At 36.4% G+C, this 22,017-nt stretch overlaps 1 protein-coding gene across 9 annotated transcripts in view; it reads left to right on the top strand.

Annotated features, from left to right (window-relative positions):
* The window catches only part of LOC23687935 (cyclic AMP response element-binding protein B), a 96,931-nt gene that overhangs the window by 37,946 nt on the left and 36,968 nt on the right, over nucleotides 1–22,017 (top strand). For all 9 annotated transcript variants that reach the window (XM_021838973.1, XM_021838979.1, XM_021838978.1 and 6 more), the window contains exon 2: nucleotides 4,124–4,718. In XM_021838973.1, coding sequence (XP_021694665.1) covers nucleotides 4,479–4,718 — 240 coding nt within the window. In that variant the 5' untranslated portion in view covers nucleotides 4,124–4,478. The remainder of the gene's footprint in view (nucleotides 1–4,123; nucleotides 4,719–22,017) is intronic.

Genomic DNA, 22,017 nt, shown 5'->3' with positions numbered 1-22,017 from the left:
CAGAGGTTGAGAAAATTCTGAGTAAAATTAAGTGAATCTTTCACTACCTATAACAACCATGATCCGCAACACATCATGAAAGTCTGTTTATCATCTCCCGATTATATCGGGGCGATAACAGTGCATGATAAAACCCATCTAAACAAGCTCCTGTGGGAGACTATTGGTATAAGATTTTCGGGAATTGTTCATCGTGCCAGTAAAGCAAAACACCTACCCCTATTGCACAGTGCTTCGCAATCGAAATTGTTCTGCGCCCGAAAAGTTGGTTTTAGAGGTACTGATGTCTTCAGAGAAGTTGTTTGGAATGTAGTAGCTCTTCTAAAGAAAGTAATATTTTTCCACCTAGCACTGAGATAGATTTTCACTTTTTTACAATGGTGTCTTCGGCAAGCTTGTAGATAATTTCACTACATGAAAACACACTTTAGCTCTATCTAAAGATTTTTAAGAGATATTGGTCTATTTTGTGAAAGACCCTTTAAAACTTGTTTTTTTTTTTGGTTTATTTTTATCTGGGTATTTTTGGTATTTTTCTCATGACTTCTGCAAAGTTGTTTAAATCGATAAAATACGTATTTCTTTACAAGACATCAAGAAGTATCTCTTATATTTTCGGAGTTTCTTTTTAAGTACCTGTTTTGTTTGTGTTGTAGTTTTTTTTTTCTTTATTTTTCACTACAATTTGAAATTTATTTTCAAGAATTTGTATATGTAAGTTTTTTTTTGAAGTTCGTTACATTTACTACTGATATTTATTTACAAATTATAATTACAAAATCATGGCACTGCTACACCTTGGCAAAGTATGACGAGACTATATTTCGTAATATCAGTTCTATGCTGAACGTAGTATAAAGCACATCGAATAATGTAAGTAATTGATTCGCCTAAGTATGAAAGTCATCATATTGAAGCTTATAATATACTCCTAGCACTAAACCAAAAGCATCATCTGATGATCTATACAGCGCACTACTTCCGACATTAGGTTTAACGTACAGGGAAGGCAGCGTTAGTAAAAAAAAACGGAAAGCGTTATTCGGTTTAGTGCTATAATAATAAAGGAAGGGATGGTGTATTTAGTTTTGCCGTTTTGTTTTCTACGAAGAATACATAATCTATATAAATCTAAATAAATAAAAATAAAGTAGTGTTTCGCATCCCGAAAAGGCTTCGTTTTTTTTTTTAATTTTTTAGGCACTCCGTGCTTGTGGCCACTACTGTGCCGGACTCAGTTGATCTGTAGAGCTTCTTTATCGGTACAGATCTATTTTCAACTTATCTATATTTACATCTAGTTTCACTCTCTCCTACTCTTTTACTCTCACACCGAGCAGGTAGGAGAGAGCTCTGCTATTAGTGAGGCTAGCTGCCTGCGAAGAGGGTCAGTTTGTCTCAGTCACCATCTGATACTGACGGAGGATGGATGTGCTCCCCAAAGCACGGTCCTCCGTGAGGCGTCTTCTGGTGGCTGGACGGGTTTTTTGTGGAGGGGCTGGGAATCGAAACCCATGATCTTCCGCTTATGAAGCGAAAGCGTAACCTCAAGGCTACAGACCCCCTCCCCCCCCAAAAAAAAAAAAGGCTTAGCAGCGAAATATTTAGGGATAAGGATGGAAGAATTTTGACAGACGGACGTGAGATGATTGAAAGGTGGAATTAGAACACCTGAATGGCACGGAGAACACAGGCGCAGAGGGTAAAGACAGCGGAAGTGACTATGTCAGCACTGCGGATGAAGGAAATCAACCTGTTCCCACAATGAGGGAAGTGGTGGATGCCATTAACCAGCTTAAAAACAACAAGGCAGCTGCTAAGGATGGCATTGGAGCTGAACTCATCAAGATGGGCCCGGACAGGTTGGCCACTTGTCTGCATCGGCTGATAGTCAGAATCTGGGAAACGTAACAGCTGCCGGAGGAGTAAAAGGAAGGGGTCATATGCCTCATCTACAAGGAGGGCGACAAACTGAAATGTGAAAATATTCGTGCGATCACTATCCTGAAAACCGCTTACAAAATGCACACCTAAGAATTGAATCTAAATCCGTCCACTCCATACAAAACGCCTACTATTTGTATGAAGTGTAAGGATTTCGATCCCAACTCTACACCTGCCTGAAACGTGAAGCGAAAAAAGTGGTTTGGTGGTGAATATGTCAAACACAGTACATGCTGATTGGCGGAACCGAGCGCGACAGAGCCCGCACAGGAAGCATTGTTACGATAGACGGGGATACTTTCGAGGTGGTTGATGAGTACGTCTACCTCGGATCCTTGTTAACGGCTGATAACAACGTCAGTCGTGAAATATGGAAACGCATCAGCAGTGGAAGTAGCGCCTACTATGGGCTCCAAAAGAAGCTGCGATCGAGAAAGATTCACCCCTGCACCAAATGTACCATGTACAAAACGCTAAGAGGACCGGTGCTCCTCTATGGACATGAAGCATAGGATCATGCTGGAAAGGTCTTCTAAGCACTTGGAGTGTTCAAACGACGAGTGCTTAGGACCATCTTTAGCGGTGTGCAGGAGAACGGTGTGTGGCGGCGGAGAATGAACCACGTGCTCGTTAGACTCTACGGCGGACCATGTATCCAGAAGGTAGCCGTAAGGGTGCGCTGGGCAGGGCATGTTGTAAGACTACCGGATATCGCAGATATCGAACCATATGTAGTTGACCATTGCTTAACGATAACATCCTTAAATCATCAGTCACCACTAGAACATCACCAACCAGCCGTTTTAATCGTCTCAATTAGTGTGGCTGAAACGGTGGAAGGGGTATCTCGGTGAACACGTTGCCGTTCGTCGTCTCTTCTCGTTTGATTTAGTTTTTCATTGTTTCTGAAACTATATGCTTAATTGATATTTTATCTAGTACCCTTCTCAATCCCTACAGTGTTGAATACCAAACTACGTTTACCTGTGAAATTGTGAATGGAAGTGTTAAGTAATCTTGAACTCATATTGAAATGTATATTGTTACTTTTGAACTTTAATCAAGTGGAAAGTGTGCCTATTGGAAGCTAACAAGGAACTCGTTCAAATCCTTTCCAGTGATTTTTTTTTTAAGATTTTTCAAGGAATTCCTCAAGTATATTACAAAAATACTGCACGAATTCAAACTTCACCAAGTGCCCAAAGTTAATTGAAGATCTATATATAAATTTACAAAGAATTCAAAGTTATGCTACCAATCTACCAATGATCTTGATAAACGTTTCACCAGAGTCGATGATCAATCTCTCCAGGAATAATCATGATGTGGAGTGTGAGATATCAAGATATTATGCGCCCTTCTTTAAAAATGTCTAGTATTGCCTATAAAATAGAATTAAATCTCGCGTAACTTTTCAAAGCGACCTATCCAACATAGAGAGGCTCTCTTTGTTTACTTTCTCTTTAATCAATAACTGAGCCAAATTTACCTCTTCTTCTGCGTTTTTTTGTATGAGCGTTTCATATAACTGAGCCAAAGATCTTCAGTGAAAAACTTCCCATAAGTGACTGCATGATGTCAACCTATAAGTGATATAACACTCTTTGCTTGATTAAGTGGAATTTTGGAAAATATTGCCTTCTGCTTGTTTTTATTTCAATTAAACTATAAATCGAAAAAAAAAAACAGAATAATTTATTTTATTATGTATTTTACTTTCTCAGTGTTATATTGATATTTCTTTCCTTAGATTGTTGGTAAAGTTTATGCCAATAATCAACTCTACTCGTAAATTTTAATTGAGATTGTCAAATCTTGACAACACAGTGTACAATCCATTCCATTCAAGATCTACGAATCACTTCAAAAGCTTGCAATGAACGATTAACCCCGTCTGCGGCACCCTCACTGTAATCTTAAACACCGTTTTTTTTCGCGCCAGGTTTTCCGCTCTTATCAATCGTCCGAAGCAAAACCTGCTTTCTTATCGAGCCCATACAGAATTACCTTGCCAGATAACATTATTTACATCCCTCGGCATCTCGACTAGACGGGGCACTACACGGAAAGAAACGTCGATTTTGATACGACCTGCAAATCATACATCATGAACAGTATGACATTTTTGTCGTTTTAGTCCTACTAAAACATTTCTTTTTCTCCTCTCTTCCTTCCACAGACAAAAACGAGCATCGATTAGTGGACTTTCCGACACGATTCCCGCGTCCAGGGCTGTCACGACCCGTTGGACTGAGTGTAAGTGAGTGATTTGAGAGGCTGACAACCCTCGCCATTAGCGGTTGCTTCACCGGAAGCGTCCGCTTTCCCTTAAGCCGTTGGTGATTCGGTAGACTCTTTTTCGTGAGGGCTCCCGCCAAACCCCCCGAAAAAAAACCCCGCACGCTTGCCCGCCCACCGCCGCCACCTCCTCTGGGCACGCTGACCAAACAACGACCAAAATCGCTACAACCCTGGCAAAACTGGCGGGCAACTCGCGAGGAGGAGGCGGGCTTTGGCAGCTGAAGCAGGAGGCCATGGACAACATGGTCGAGGAGAATGGATCCTCCTCGATGGACCCGCTGGGAGCTTCCGGCGGCGGTTCGTCCGATCATCAACAACAGCACCAGCAACAGCACAGCAGTAGTAGTTCGGGGGCGGGGCCAGCGTCCCGGCTCAACAACTCCAGTGGGCCCAACGTCGGCGAAAATCTCACCTCGTCCGCAAATGTTGTACAAATCCTGCCGCCGTCGCACACCTCCAGTGGCAGCATCCAGGTGAGTCGCGTTTGCGCGGGCTTTTTTTACTTACAGTGTGCTTGTTGGCAAGAAGGAGAAAAGTGAATGGGTCATGAATATTCAGCAATAGGTATTAAGGTGAAGATGATTCCGCAATACGTCAAATCTTCTTTTCTTTCCATCCTCCAGAAAAGCCTTTAATAAGGCTTGCATAAACTTTCAACCAGAAATTCTCTCAGAGAGTTGATTTTTCATTGAGTTCATCCAGCATTGTGCTCAGAATATTACTACATGGAATTCTCCTGAAATCTATGTGCCGAATTCTTTATTAATTCCATGGATTCCTCCAAAAATCGTTACGAATATTGCTCCAAGGATTTCTTGGAGCATTCGTTCACGAATCCTTTTAAAAATTCCAATTCGGTTACGCCAGAAATCCCTCTAAAAACTTTCCAAAAAGTTTTCCAGGGGCCCCTTCGGGAATTTTTTAGAGGGATGGAAGTTTAAGTGAATAATTCTATATAACAGTCATCTATCATAGTATCATAGTTACAAATCCATCTAAGGGTCACATATTGGGTGTTATGAGCGGCTAGAGGACAATAGAGTTTTCAATCTCAGTAAGAATTTCCCAATTCCCAGGAAATTTTATTTCAAATAAGAATTGATCATCAATATCCAAGGAACAGCTACTGTACATTATAGTTTTTATGTAATGTCAACTAAGCCAAAGACCTCAAAATGTCATACATTTTAGATGTATGTGTTGTGAGATGTACTCTGAGGCAAATGGACTATCGAAATTCATAAGAACTCCTTAGGAAAAGTTGCCACAATAAATCAGGTTGAAATTCTATATTTGTCTCATCAAAAAACAAAATTCGAAAACGAAAAAAAAATCGCAGCAGCCTGGAATCGAACCAAAAACCTTGCGATTGATGAGCCCGTCCATACACCACGTGCCTATCGAAGCCTTTATGAGGAGTGATTCTGAAACTATACGTGTTCATATTGCAATAATTGTTCCATTTTTCATAAGGCATGCATGAATTTTGATAGGTAGTCCAGTTCGCTGCGTGTAGGTCGTAGTCAAATTATATTTAACAAATTGTCGATTTTTTCGGTACTCTTGTGTATTGAAGATTAAATACAAGGCATTCATCGAGGGATCTGTTCCATGAATTGGCCCTTATGCTAGTACTATCTGATTCCAGCAAACATAATTCGAGTTCAATTTGTCAAATATGATCTCCTATCTTATATTATTGCATGGTTGAAATTTACAGGATTATTGAAAAAAAAAAACAATCATCTTCAGCCAGGCAGTGTTTGAAAGGCTCTTTGTCAAACCAAAATTAATATGGATTATGGGGCTTTGTTCTGCGCCAAATTTGTTTCGTGAAATTGAGTTTTTAAGAATTTTCCAGAATCCCGGGATTTCCCAGTAAATGATATTTTTTCTTGGGAAAACAATTCCCTGGAAAATTGGAAACCCTGGTTTGAAAATTTGGACAGACCAACTGTAAATCATGGGCTCAATGAGAAGTACCCTTTTTGGGGACATATAGAGCTCGCTCATAATGAACTGGTCGTACGGTAGTTCTACAGAGTTCATTCGGAAAACACCCCAGCAGTTCCTTCGAAGGATTACTCTAATAATTCTTGTAGTGAATTCTCCAGCGATTTTTCCAGATTTACCACCCAAAATTTTCTACACAAATATCACCAGCAGTACTTTCAGTGATCGATCCTGTGGTTTCTCTACTGATTCTTAGGAGAACTCCGATAGAGATTTTTTGTTCGGGGATTCTTATTTGAGGAATTCCTAGCGAAATGATACTCGGAATTTGCGCCAATATAGTGACGTCTGCAAGGAATCCTCTATAACTCCTAAGATAAGAAGTTTGCTTTTTAATTTCAAGTTTGAATTAAGGCGATGTAGTTTTACGCAGCCAGAGAGCTGCAAAAATATGATGAAATGACCCAGGTAACATTAGTAGTTGAATAACAGTTCATTCAACTGAATATAGGCTATATTTACAGCATTTTAGCTGAATAAGCTGTTATTCAGCGACCAATATTACTTGGGGATTCAGACAGTACTCAGTATCAGAATTATTTATGTTGGTGTTTTTCGTCCTTTTTATAACGATTGCCACATTTTGATCCTTGTTAAGTTAATGTGCTAATATAAACCATATTGAGCTTTGATCACTGAGAACCTGCAATTTTCCCAGTACTGCAGTGAATGATGCTGATATAAACCGATGGTAAACAATTTTTCCCAAAACGACTTTCGCATTGATCGTTTAATGGAAACAATGTAATGAAATTATGACTTACCGTTGCCTCTATTCGTCATATCATTTTAATTTCTGTCGCAATCAGTTTTCAACGCTCCAACGCTATAATAAAATGCTTAATAAGATTATTTAGACCTTCAATCATTCCTTCTCATTCCCACAGCATAGCATAGCATAGCAGCATAGCATAGACTGACTGTACATGTCAATGGTTGCTACTCCGTTATTGATCGGAACTGGTAAGAATTGCACTACGATCCAAATGAATAAGGGATGGGAGTTTCCGCTTACTCTCGAAGTGCAATTTTAGCAGATCTAATATTATTGATCAATAACGGCGCCGGCCAAGTCCTTACAGTCAGTTGGGAAGGGGAAGGAATGTTAGGGTGTAATGATTGTTGCTTCTAGAGACCGAGAATACCTCTGCATCTCCACAATCACCACGGGAAGGGTGTTTACTATTGAGGGAGGAAAAGATCTGGGAGTCACCTCTGGTCGATGATGCGATCCATGGACAAGGGGGAAATATACGACTCATATTTAAAGCTAGTGTTGTATTTTTGTCTCGAGAAGTTTTTGGTAGAAGCTTTAAAAAATACGTCAACATCTATAATGTCGAACAATTCAAAAGATGTTTTTATTAATGACGAAAACTGAAAATTACATGTATATATTTTAAATTATATGAAACAGGAATAATGCCGACACTTGTAGTGACGAACTATACATAGTTTGTTTGAAAATTACATATGAGTATTACTGTGCATTTTGTCTCGATATGGTAGAAGTTTTAAAAAATACGTCAACATTCACAATGTCGAACAATTCAAAAGATAATTTTTAATAATGTCTAAAAGAGACAAATATATGTATATTGAAATTGTATAAGATAAAAGCATAATGCCGACACTTAAAGTGACGAACCATACAAAGTTTGTTTTAAAATTACTTAAAAGTTACGCTTTCAAGAAAATATGTGTTATCACAAGCATGAAACGAACTCACCAGTTGGTAATCCATCCTCGACTGAACACAAAACTGACACTGACAGCAAAACTTCTTGGCGTCCCGAAAACAAACCGTCTTGCTTGTGCCTTCCAAATACCTAACCAGCAAGACGCTCCAAAACAGAAAAAAAATCTTTGGAGACGAAAACACGCGCGAAACCGTGAGCCAAATCTATCGGACGACGCAAAACCGAACTGTCCTGCTTGGGCTTCACGAAGCACTACCCATTCCTTCTCATTCCCACAGCATGATAAAAAAGGAGATTTTGTTTACGTTGGCAATTATATGCGGTTGTTGTAAGAATTTCATAAAATTTCGTGAATTATTGAAGTTTTACGGCGTGTGATTGGAATAAAATCCTTCGGTTTTCCATAGTGTAAATAACTGCCCGATGAAGCAAATCACACACGTATTCGTCCATGCGATTTCGGTGACAAGGTTCAATGTAGCTAATTGAACTGAAGTAATTTATCGAAATACAGTAGTTTTATTGTATTTTGGTGTACAAGAGGACGAACCACAAAAACTTTCACAAAATTACACTTGAGCGGTTCCACAGAAAATGACGACTTTTTTCCCAAATTCATTTTTATATTTTTTGATTTGGATGAAATTTTGCACATGCTTTCTTTATGCTCAAAAATGCCTTTTTGCATCATCGGCTCGCCATTTTGACTCTAGCCTTACTTTTGAGAAGGGCCTAAGAAAAAAATCCTTAATAATTTTCAAAAAATTATAACTTAGAAACGGTTTATCCGATCAGTTTGATGCCTTCCGCAAAGTTTAAGGTTATTGTTGGGACTATCTGGAAAAAATATACACTGTAAAAAAAATGTTGTAATTTTTTATATATCGAAAATAAAGCTTAAAAATCAATTTTCTCGAAAATCGTATTTTTGATTTTTTTTATTTTTTTATATGTTAAAGTAGACAAAAAATGAAGTCTTTTGCACAGTGGATCAAGATGGAGAAATCATGGACAAAAAAGTTATGATTTTTTGAAATAGGTGAATTTTTGAAAATAGTCATAATAAACTTTTTAAATATTTTTAAATTCGATTTTATGAAAGTACGCAAAATTTACAACAAAAAAGGTATACGAAAAAATTAGGCTTACTTTTACCGTTCGACGTTTTACCATCGACTCATGGAAATATCGAGTCGTGGAACAGCAATTCTTTGGAAAGCTGCTTCTATGGACCATCATAGTAACCATGAAATTATGTTTTTAGTATGGTTCAAGGTATATGAGAAAATTTTGTTAATTGCTACCGAAATATTTGAAAATTTTATTATGACCATTTTCAACAAATTCACCTTTTTTTTTAAAAATCATAACTTTTTTCCATGATTTCTCCATCTTGACCCACTGTGCAAAAGACTTCATTTTTTGTCTACTTTAACATATAAAAAAATAAAAAAAAAATCAAAAATACTATTTTTAGAAAATTGATTTTTAAGCTTTATTTTCGATATACAGTAAACTCTCCCTAACTCGATATTGAAGGGACTTTCGAGTTAGGGAGGTATCGAGTTACAGAATACAAAACTAGTGCAACTGCGATCCAAGGGACCATCGAGTTAGCCATGAAAACCAACTTTTACTATGGTTCTCTAACTCGATATCGAGATACGGAATATCGAGTAAGGGAGAGTTAACTGTATAAAAAATTACAACATTTTTTTTATGGTTTATATTTTTTTCCAGATAGTCCCAACAATAACCTAAAACTTTGCGGAAGACACCAAACTGATCGGACAAACCGTTTCTAAGTTACATTATAATGACCGAAAATTGAAAATTATATCATAATTTTGTATTAACATCGCTGTATCTTTAAAACGGTAAAAGTTAGCCTGATTTTTCCGTGTACCTTTTTTGTTGTAAATTTTGCGTACTTTCATAAAATCGAGTTGGAAAATATTTAAAAAGTTTATTATGACCATTTTCAAAAATTCACCTATTTCAAAAAATCATAACTTTTTTGTCCATGATTTCTCCATCTTGACCCACTGTGCAAAAGACTTCATTTTTTGTCTACTTTTACATATAAAAAAATAAAAAAAATCAAAAATACGATTTTTGAGAAAATTGATTTTTAAGCTTTATTTTCGATATATAAAAAATTACAACATTTTTTTTACAGTGTATATTTTTTCCAGATAGTCCCAACAATAACCTAAAACTTTGCGGAAGGCACCAAACTGATCGGACAAACCGTTTCTAAGTTATTATTTTTTGGAAAATTATTAAGGATTTTTTTCTTAGGCCCTTCTCAAAAGTAAGGCTAGAGTCAAAATGGCGAGCCGATGATGCAAAAAGGCATTTTTGGGCATAAAGAAAGCATGTGCAAAATTTCATCCAAATCAAAAAATACAAAAGTAAACCGACATTCGAATTCAAATGGAACCGCTCACTTGCAAAATGAATCTATATTGCAGGTTAGTTTGAATATCCGCCGTAGTGAACATTTTATGTTTGATACGATGAATAATAACGCTTACATCGAAGTAGATCGAAAGCCTATCCTATACGATTATCTTTATTTTACGTCTCGAACCTGCACTGAAGCAAAAATCTCGCATTATTTTCATAAGATCACACTAATGAATATGTTTTTTTATTATTTTGTTGTTGTTTCATAAGACACTTGATTTATGCGACTAGTGTATTATTCATAAAATCAATTGTTAATGTCATAAGAACCCCATTGCTCATCATTGTGAAAAAGCACGCTAGACAAATTTTCTCAGTGCAGGCATTTCACTATCATAAATTCAATATGGCTTCCGGAATTGACGTGTTTACTTATTGATTTGCGCTGGCTGATTTCGTTTTTAATGCATTAAAGGGTAAATGTTTTCTATTTATCATCAAACCCGCTGTACTTTCTTTTGATCAGATGTTGAAATTGCATCCGAACAGTGAGATTTGTGTATGAAAATCGCAATTCGATTCTCAATAATTCGAATGATGCTTACAGTAAAGTGCTTTAATCGAACTGTGGTGTGACAAAATGGATGAAAACTTGATTCTCGCAAGTTGGTTAACATATTTTCAACGCAGATTAGTATAGTTCATTTATTTGAATTTGTAATCTGAAGCGTGCAAAATTTCTTCGTAGGGTATTATGGAAAGAGCATCTGCTGAAAATCATACGATTATCTTAGATTTTTCTTGTTTCGTAATTCCATCAGCAAATCCTATGGCAGTCTTACGTCCATTTTCCTCAGTGTGCGACACCGGTCTTGTTGGATAGTTAAAGTTTTGCTCCTTTGCTTCTTTGCCATATAGAAAAGAGACCGATTCTCGAAAACTTATTGAAACAGTCTCAAAAAAAGTAAACAAACTTACTTAATTGATCCTACGTGTTACGCAGATGAAATTCCACACATTCCTTTCTAAACCAACTCGACAGCTACTTTCGCCGCTCCGTTTTATGGAGAGACAAAGTGACTCAACCACTAGGGTGGGGCTTATTTCCGAAAATCTTTCGTAGTCAGGATTTACAAAATGGAAAATGATCATCGGTCCCAAAATAACATCCTGTGCAAAAATGAGAATTTTTGGTGAAGGTTTAGAGGTGGCGCAAAGGGCGTAAGTGCAGTTTTCCCATTTTAGTGAACTCTGAAAAATGTTGGTATGCTTTTCAGCTTGTTTTGGTGATTTTAGGACCCTTAAGGGCAAAAAATCACCTCAAACTTGCGATATCTCCACTCCTTTAGATGATATTTGACGAAATATATATTATGCATGCGATTTTTGGCCCTTAAATAGGTTACGCTGACTGACTATGAACCCGAATTAGCATATGAATAGCTGGGGAGAATTCCTATGCTATTAGAATGGAACAAAGAGCAAAGAAGAATGAGAGAAAGAACAAAGAACACAGAAGAAAGTAGAAGAAGAAACAAGTGGGAGGGTGAAACTAGTGATGTCTTGAGCGTAACTGAGGAATCTAGAAAACGATGAATATATTTATTGACTTATTTTTTTTTTTCAATCTTTATTAACGAGATTTTTAGCTCTTTAGCTATGGGCTAGTTCATCTCGGGACCAACGGGTTTACTTCCCTTCTGAAGGATGTCGCCACTGAAATTTTTAGTGACTATCTCGGGGATGGGATTTGATCCCAGATCCTCAGCGTGAGAGGTGTGTGTTCTAACCACTACACCAGGTCCGACACCTTGACTACTATTTAATATTACCTACTTCAGAAATATTTCGAGCAATTTTTCTTCAAGTAGGGGAAGAGCACCAATTTTTCAACCATCTCTAGTTTTCGACCCATGTATACGATTTTATTGGATCTTATTGGAACTTTATTGGACCTTATGGAAAAATTGCAATGACGGCTAAAATGTCCTTAATTCCATGCGAAGTTTCATCATTATTCTCCTGGTAGATATAGATGAATGCACGTCACTTTACTGCTTTAGTTCAATAATCGTTTGGTTGTTTTTTTTCTGATTGATGATAGCAATTAATCGAAAGGGACCGTTGCAAAATTTACATCCTGGAAGTACAGCCTCACGCAGTATCTATTAAATTCATAACTAATTTTTATAATTATTTATATAAACATAGGACATCCTGTGAAAATTCCTTCATGTAGCTCTGTCCTAAAAAATGTGTTTCAGAACTGTGACGACTTAATTCTCGTGTACTAATTTGAATTTTGACTGCCGACTTTCTTTCCTTCTGCTGTTGTTTGTACACATCGATTTCAAATACAGATGTAGAACGATGTATTGAACTTCATCTGCATTTTCGTTTGTCCGAAGTTATGTTGAAGGTGTTGTGGCGAAAGTGAAGTATTGGAACCCCAAACGCAATTAATTGCTGAAATGGCATCATAATCCAGAAATTCCTGTGGAAATTCTAACAAGAAGTGTTATTGCTCGAAAGCAAAAATCGTTTATGGATTTACCTAATAAGGATATATCGTGTGGGATCAAAATCCGAACACCTAAGAAATGAATCTAAACCCTTCCACTTCATATAAAACTCCTTCTATTTGTATGAAGTGTACGGATTTTAAGCCTGTATGGATGAACCATCAAGACGTATTTTATTACTACAATGGATTTGGGCCCCTCTGTAATTTCTTTCAGATTATAAAAGCAATTGCTGGAGTTATATCAAACGGACATTCTAAAATACTAAATGAGTGTTAAACTTGCATATAATCACATCTCATACATCCAACCGAGATATTTTCACGGCTCCATAGTTGATTCTAATATAATATTATCAGTTTCATCCTCCCCCCTGTTTAACCCACCCCACCTTACATTCTTCTGTGTTCTTTGTTCTTTCTCTCATTCTTCTTTGCTCTTTGTTCCATTCTACAAGCATAGGAATCCTCTCCAGCTATTCTTATTCGGGTTCATAGTAATTAGTCATTGTAACCTATTCAAGGGCCAAAAATCGCATGCATAAAATATATATCGTCAAATATCATCTAAAGTAGCGGAGATATCGCAATTTTGAGATAATTTTTTGCCCTTAAGGGTCCTAAAATCACCAAAACAAGCCGAAAAGCATACCAAAATTTTTCAGAGTTCACTAAAATGGGAAAACTGCACTTACGCCCTTTGCGCCACCTCTAAACCTTCACCAAAAACTCTCATTTTTTCACAGGATGTTATTTTGGGACCGATGATCATTTTCCACTTTGTAAATCCTGACTACGAAAGATTTTTGGAAATAAGCCCCACCCTACTCAACCACGAATCAAAACAAAACCTGAGTCGATTTTACACTTGTACAAAAACGTCGTAAGTAACTGAATTAAACAGCTTATCCTTTTGTCATAATTCTTTGTGGAAAATAATAGAAACTTCCTTGTTTTTGAAGGCGAGCTGATTGTATGCAAGATTTAAACAATGTACGATGTAACGAAAAAAAAAAATAAAAAAGGCGATTCATTTTAAAACAGTTTTAGCAAATATTGTGATTTTTCTTAAGTAATTTTCTCAAAACTATGTAAAAGTAACTTACGTCGATTTGAAAAAGTAATCGAGAATTTAAACCATCACTTTTCCCCGTCATCCGCGATTGTGGTAGTGAGAAGATTTATGTTTTGCCTCTTACCGTTATTCCAAGCACGTGGTATATTCGTCAAAACACTGGATAGCATTGAAACATACACGAATATCGAGCCAATATAGTGCTTATTTAATGCCTGTATGCATCAGGCTTAGAAGCATTAAAAATGCAGTAAAAGAGTTTCTATGCAGTGGTAGTGTTATTATAAGACGCGTAAGCATTTGTAGTGCTGTTATAAGGCATGTAAGCATCCATGATGATGCTTTGTGGATTATTATTAGTGCTTATTATGGTTACTTAGGCTCGTGCTTGTCACATGATACCTAAACGAATGCAAAAATCTAAATAACGGTCTTTAAACTAATCCTCAAACGTGATTGATGGTTCAAAGTGATCTTGCCAGCCAAATAATGTCTTAGCATATTTATACTGCCGTGAATCGCTAGTCACTCCCATCTGTAAAAAGTAGGCATTGAGAAAATGGGCTGTGAAGTTTCCAAACTCGTTTTCCATACTAATATTCAAAAAAATCCTGAGGATTGTAACATGTTTAAATCTTGATGAAACTTTCACAATGTTTTCGAGAAAAATATAAAGGTGATCAAAGTACGGTTAATTTGTGTGTTATACGGTGCGGAAATCTGTAGTGGGACTGATATGCGGTTACTCTTCATTATGGGACAACTTGACTTGCTGTTTTTTTTTTCCTTACTTTTCTGAAAAAATCATATTATCTCATTAGTGTAGCTGAAAGAGCATTTGAATATATGTTGAAAACTGAGCTTAAATGTAGATGGGACTGACTTGCGATTTACGGCAGTATATGCATTTAATTTTTTTTTTTCTAGATAAATCTATAGTATTTGATTGATATTTTTGCAACTAAAGAATTGGTTGCAATCTTATGGAATATAACAGCTTTTATTGGTCAATCGATGCATTGTCATCGACATATAATAGCCTAAAAATATTGTATGTACCATAGATACCATCTTTATCGTTTTAATAAAAAAAATATATTCTATCTAACCGCTTTCAAATAGCTCAAACTAGAAAACTGATTGCAATGAAATTTTGTGAGCTTTGCTTTGATTTGTCGTATGTCAGGATTGACATCGATTTATATCACACAAGTAACACACATGAATCAATTAAGGCATATCAACTGATATATGACCATACTTAAGCCACTCTGGTAAGTTAAGCCAGTTGTAAATAATATACAGTGATACTCGATATCGACTCATGGAACCATACTAAAAACTTAATTTCATGGTTACTATGATGGTCTCTAGAAGCAGCTTTCCAAAGAATTTCTGTTCCATGACTCGATATTTCCATGAGTCGATGGTCCCTTCAATATCGACTCATGGAGGTTTCACTGTAATAACGGTAATAATTACACACTAGCTGAGGATTGTACCCCGTTTGGCATAAGGTCGTTTGGCATAAAGTCATTTGGCATAATGGTTGTTTGGCATAATGGCCGTTTGGCATAACGATTGACTTAAAATAAATATCGGCATTTTTTAAGCTTTTCCGAGATCAACACCACCGAGCCTATAGCAACAAATTTTGGTAAGTTCTAAACAAGCGTGGTGTTCGTTCAGAGATTTTCCAAGCTATAAATTTCAAAAAACTGTTGTGATATTAGAGAGCATTACTAAATAAAACTCGTGACGGGTCACTACATCTCAGAACTTAGAGTAAGGTACCGTGGGGCAAGTGGGTAATGGAATTCGCATAGTTGGGATTCTTCAAATTCTAGAGACTTTAAATTGAAACAAATGAGGTGGTATATATTTTTTAGCTTGACTCCCACCAAATATAAGCAGCATGCTAAAATTGATTTTTATGAAAAATTGAAGAAAAAAATACAGAAAAAGTTTCTGAAAAATGTCTCCTTACTTTTCATTTGCCCCAAAAGTGGGGCAAGTGAAAAGTTTACCGTTTTGAACAATAAATTCAAAAACAAACAGTTATATTCACGATTTCTATTAGCTTTAACATTTGTTAATGCAATAACAACAATAACCTAAGTAACATGTAAACAAAGAAAATGTTATTCTTTTCACTTGAATTTTCTTCTGTTCAGTTATGTTAGTTGAAATGATTCGACAACATTATAACTGCAACATTTCCAATGTTAGTTCTTACATTATAGGACAGTAATTGCATTTCTACTTTGTAGAATTTCTACCGCTCGTTATTTGTTTTTGAGAAAGTCGGATATGACGTCGGATAACTCTTCGATAACGTATTTAGAATCTTTTTTATGTGGATAGACCTATACCCCATTTTTATGTTTTGAATTAGCTTTACATAGACATTCCACGAGATTTCCGTGTGTTCTCTAATATTGCAACTTTTCAGTCAAAATCTCCTTTTAATTGGCTGCCCGAAGTAGACATATTAATATTTTAATGTTTGGCAACATATTTTAGAGAAGTTCCATGATTTCTAATAGCTTTTATCGCTTGAGTATAGTGTTTCTTAAATTATCAGCACGTTATGTTTTTCTATGATAATTGCGAACCATGTTAACTTATGGCTACTTAAAGAAAAAACACAAATTCAATCTCTAATGATAAACTTTTCACTTGCCCCACCTGACAAGAAAATTGACGGTGTTTAAATTTAGTTATTTTTAGGTCTACGTCGAATTAATTTTAAAACTTTTTTATTGCAGTTTGAAACTGTCACAGAGGACAACTAAGAAGTGGTACAGGAAATTATTTTCTGCAACATTTTTTCCACTGAAAATATTAAAATAAGATTGTACGCCGCCAACTTGTTACGGAGTAACAGTTGACAGGTTAACAATTTTTCGCTCTATTATGCAATAATGGCTGAAAACTCTCAGAAATTTCTTACCTATCGTAATGTTCTCAATTGCCTCGAAGGCTTACGCATGAGTTTAAAACGTTAATTCACATATTTAGTAAAATATATCAATTGTTTTCACTTACCCCATTTACCCACTTGCCCCGCGGTACCTTATCTTTGAGCTTGATGCGATATACATATTTGAAAACAAAAAATTGGCAAAGAAAGTTCGCAGTTATTCATCAAGGGAACGCTCATAGAATATTTCGCTGCAAACTCTGTCCCAGTTTGGACGTGACACTCGATGAAAATTACTTGATAATAGAATGGATTTTTTTTTTGCAAAATATCAAGGGTTCTAATCCAAAGATCTATCAATGCGACTTAATGCAAAAATCGCCTATATACGAGAGCAGCTTATTTTTCGTTTAAAATGTTTAAGGCTCTAACGTAAAACAATCATTTCACAGCAAAGCTCAAATGAACAACACATATTTAGAAGAGAATAATAGTAGCAAAACTTTTCAACTGCTCAATAAAAATTCTTATTTTGGGAAGTGTACATCGAAAACACCGTCTATTATCGAGAGAAGGGAAAATTTGTGATCGAAAAAATATTTTTTTCCAGCATATATCGGAAGGAGATCACGCGTTTGCCCCAAGAAAAAATAAGTTGATATTGGCAGGTTCTAAAGTAATTATCATTCTAACAACACATCTGGCAAGAATTGATAAAACAGCTTAATATAAAAATGGCTAACATTTAGCTTTACTAAATAATAAAATTTAAAATAGTATAAATATAAAGAACAGCCTATTTTAAAAGAAGGTAAAATTTATAATTAAACCAATAGAAGAATAGACGCCAAAAATTATTGCGGCACAATAAAACGAAAAGACATAAAAAAGTGCGTTCAGAATCATCGAAGTGATTGTGGTGCTTTTCCTCAAATGCCATTTCCCCGAGTGACTGCTTTCCCCGAAAAGTGGTGACGAGAATGAACGATAAACAGTCAAAGGAAGTATTCTGTCATTCTCGGCTATACACATGTTGGCAAAAGTAATGACGCGGTAAAACTCGCAAGAACCGCCAATTAAATAAAGAAGGATGCATATTAGATGGTCAGTTCGTTCACCACCCTGAAATGTATAAAGTTACGACAATTATGAGTGCTAAAATTTATCGGGGAAGAGGGCTAGTCGGGGAAACGGGATATTACGTATAGCAACGTATAAGTGAACAGAATTCAGAAACTGTTATGTTTAGTTTTAAGTGTTTTTGTAACTAAATGAATTCGGAATGCAATAATTGAAAAAGGTGTAACCTTACATTGCAAATTAATAAATATAAATAAATAAATATTCGGGGAACTGGCATTCGTGGAACTGGCATTCGGGGAACTGGCTTTCGGGGAAACGACATTCGGGGAACCGACATTTGGGGAAAAGTAGCACAACCCATCGAAGTAATTGCAGTAATCGATTTCTCTTTTCGCTGATAATTTGAGTAGTTTAATGTTATCGATTGCCGCCCTTTTGTCAGTTGGAAACAAAAAAAGAAATTTATTGAAATTTCAATTCATCAGTTTTCAAATCTATAATTATGGTAACATCATATTTAGAAAAAAAACAAATAAAAGAAGGGTAAATTTGTGCTAAATATACAAAATCTTCAGTACAAAAAAAAAATTGTTCCAATAGCGAAACTCAAAAGAAGAATTAATATTTGAAAGAAGGTTTATTTCTGGATAAAGAATAAAATACTATTGGCAATAACTTTCTTAATATGCTTAAATTTATTCAAGAGCGAATGATTGTTGAATAAAGTGTCATTTTGTATCAATTGACTCCAAAACAAGCCTGATGTCATCAGAAAGATTCAATAGAAACGAATTATTTCAAACTTTGGGAGGATGCTATTTACCATAATAACAATCGTCAAAACATAGGGGAGCCGAAATTTCAGAATTTGCGTCGCTCTAACCTACACTCTTAAAAATAATGAAAATCACTCCGGACGTAATTCACATAATGACTGAATGACACATGATGTAAGTGATGAAATCACGTAGAAATGGGTTCAGAAAGATGTATTGAAAGAAAAATGTAATTTTACATGATGAAGGTCATTAAAACGATGCCGCTATGATTGACGTATGCCGAATCAGACACCATTGTATTTAAAATGAGACACAAATTCACATCATTTGGTTCGCTTCTTTTATGTGCATCCAAAAGACGTAAAATCGCATGGTTTTTTCGGAGTGTGTACATATATGACTCGGTTCTCTGGGCCTTAGATCAAAAATCAATTTTCAGGCGATCTGTACATCTGTACCCTTCTTATAGTGTAAGAAGGATAAAAACCATAAACGGTGTAAAATTCCACCATACAATTCAAGTTCAAGCAATTCAACTGCATTCGTGAAATAAGATGATCTAGAAACTCAAACAAGTATGAAACATTGGAAATCGAACGCCATAGTTAAATCTATATCATTGATTGAAAGTAATCCTTCTACCATAATTTGAGCCGTAATTGTGCCAATTGTGCCATTATTATCAGTTCTACTTGCACACGAGCTGTTATTTAGCTGTAGACAAATGTATAACCGACTTGGAAGCAAATTTGGTGGAAATAAAAACACACTGAGCAAAATAGATATACCAAAGTTGAATGAAATGTTGTCGAAAATCATCTAAAGAATCTGAAAATTCAAAACGTCCCATAATGCCATAGTGAATCCCACAATTTTGCCAAACTGTTGCACATTGTGTAAACAAGTGGTGAGCAAGATTATCCCCTTGATCACTATTTGTATGATCATCCAGCTCGTCATCGCATCATCGATACGCACAAGAGCAATAAACTTTGCGCGCAAAATTTCCCCCGTGATCTCGATTATCTCCGGCAGCAGCAGCAGCAGCACACTCATCCTCAACAGGTTTACTCGATTTGTGTGTACATTATTCATTTTCTGCAGCCTGTTTGCCATATTGGGCAGTGCTGTCTCTCTCTCGCTTTCTATCTGCAACTCTAGCGGAGGGAGAGATTAGAATCAATTAGAAGCCAACTGCTATAGTGTACTTCCCGCAACTCGAAATTAGTCTAATTATTTCAATGTTTTCTGGCAACCAATTGCAGACACGCGGTTGGTGTACAGTATTGGACAATGCTTTTGCAACTTTTTACGGTTGTCGATGCAAAATGATCCGCTCATGCATCTTGAATTTTTTTTCCACACATTTCCACCCTTTAGCAAGTGACCAATCGGTCAAAGTTTCAGCACAAACGTTTGTCTAGTTCTCTAAATTTGTGCTTCTGACAGTTCAAGAATCTTCACCTTAAGTTATTTAAGTTATGAAAATTTGTCAAAAATTCACTTTAGTCTAGGGAAATTGCAAGTTTCCTTTTTTATCCCTCTGTAACAATCATGATCCGCAGCACTTAATGAGAACCTGTTTATCATCTTTTACTATGGCTAAACTCTCATGCAAACAAGCTCCAAACCTGGGGGATTGTTTTTTTATGTCAGTAAAATGAAACACCTACCCCGATGGAACATAATAATTTGCTGCCGTTATTTATCAAGCTTGTTACAACTGGCGAAACATTACTGATCGTGGACCGAAACAGATGGACATGTTTTTCTTCGCTTGCTTTGATCGTGCTTCGAAATCAAATGAGAACGAAATCTGCAATACCTGATTCAATCATAAATTTCACGAAGGTTTCATTCAGCAGTTCCTTCAAGGTTTTTATCAGGACTAGCTCTAGGGATTCCATCGGAAGTTCCTCTAGGAATTCCATCAAGAATTCTTCTGGGGGTTTCATCAGATGTTCGTCTAGGGATTCCATCAGGAATTCTTCAGGGATTCCATCTGGAATTCCTTCAGAGCATAGATCAGGAGTTCTTTCAGAGATTGCACCTGGAACTCAACTAGGGATTGCATCAGAAGTTTCTCCTGCATTCTATCAGGAGATATTTCAGAGATTCCACCTGTCCATTCCTCCACTCTGTACGTTGTTGCTCTAGGGTAGTGGCTCCCAACATTTTTTGACCCAACAATTTCATGAGGAGTTCATCTAGAGATTTCATCGGGACTCTATCAGGAGTTCCTCCAACAATATCTTTATATTTCTACAAGGATTCCTCCTGAGATTCTCTCAGGAATTCCAATAGGGATTCTATTAGAAGTACCTTTAGGGCTACCATTAGAGTTCTTTTGAGGATTTCATCAGGATTTCCTCTAGAAATTCCAAAAAGATGGGATTCCATAAGGAGTTCTTCTAAGGACTTTATCAGGAGTTCCTCTAGGATTTCCATTAGGAGTTCCTTCAGAGATTCCACCTGGAATTTCTACATAAATGCTATCAAGAGTTTCTCTAATGATTCTGTCAGGAATTACTCCAAGGATTACATCAAAAGTTTTACCAAGGATTCCATCTGAAGGAGTTCTTCAATAGATTTCATTGGGAATTTCTGCAGGGATTCCATCGGAAGTTATTTTAGAAAAACTTCAAAGACTTTATTATAAATCCTCCTGGGATTCCATCTGAAGTTCTGTCAGGGATTCCATCAGGATTTCTTCTAAAGGTTCCTTTAGGAATCCCTCTAGGGTTATTCTAAATTAATTTATTATGAATTCTTTTCGGAATTTATTAGGAGACACTACCCGAACTTCTAGAGAATACTTCAAGAAATTCATCCAAGACCTCTTCAAGGTAGTCCTCCTGGAATTCCTTAAGAGATTCCTCCCGGAATTAGTCAAAAGATACCTCCCGAAATTCCTTAAGGAATCAATCCTCAAGGAATTCCTCCAGCAAAATATCCAACGATTCTCGAAGATTATCAGGATTTCCTCCAGGGATTTCTCGTGGAATAACTCCAGGGATTCTTGGAGATTTCCAGGAACCCTCCAGCGATATAACCAGAAATTTATTATAATAGTTTTACCTGTCATTTGAGAATCTACCAGTATATCTACCAGTGACTCGTATCAGGAATTCCTCCTGGGATTTAAAACAGGAATTCCTTCAGGAGGAAAATCTACCAGAGTTTCGCCAGAAGTTCAACCATAAAATACTTCAAAGGTGTTACTGGGATTGTGCTTCAGGATTATCATAAATTCCTACAGCGAGTTAACT

Source organism: Aedes aegypti, chromosome 1, assembly GCF_002204515.2.
Source record: "Aedes aegypti strain LVP_AGWG chromosome 1, AaegL5.0 Primary Assembly, whole genome shotgun sequence".
NCBI classification, from domain to species: Eukaryota; Metazoa; Arthropoda; class Insecta; order Diptera; family Culicidae; genus Aedes; species Aedes aegypti.
Note: the sequence above shows the minus strand (reverse complement) of the source record. Positions and strands in the feature narration are given on the sequence as shown.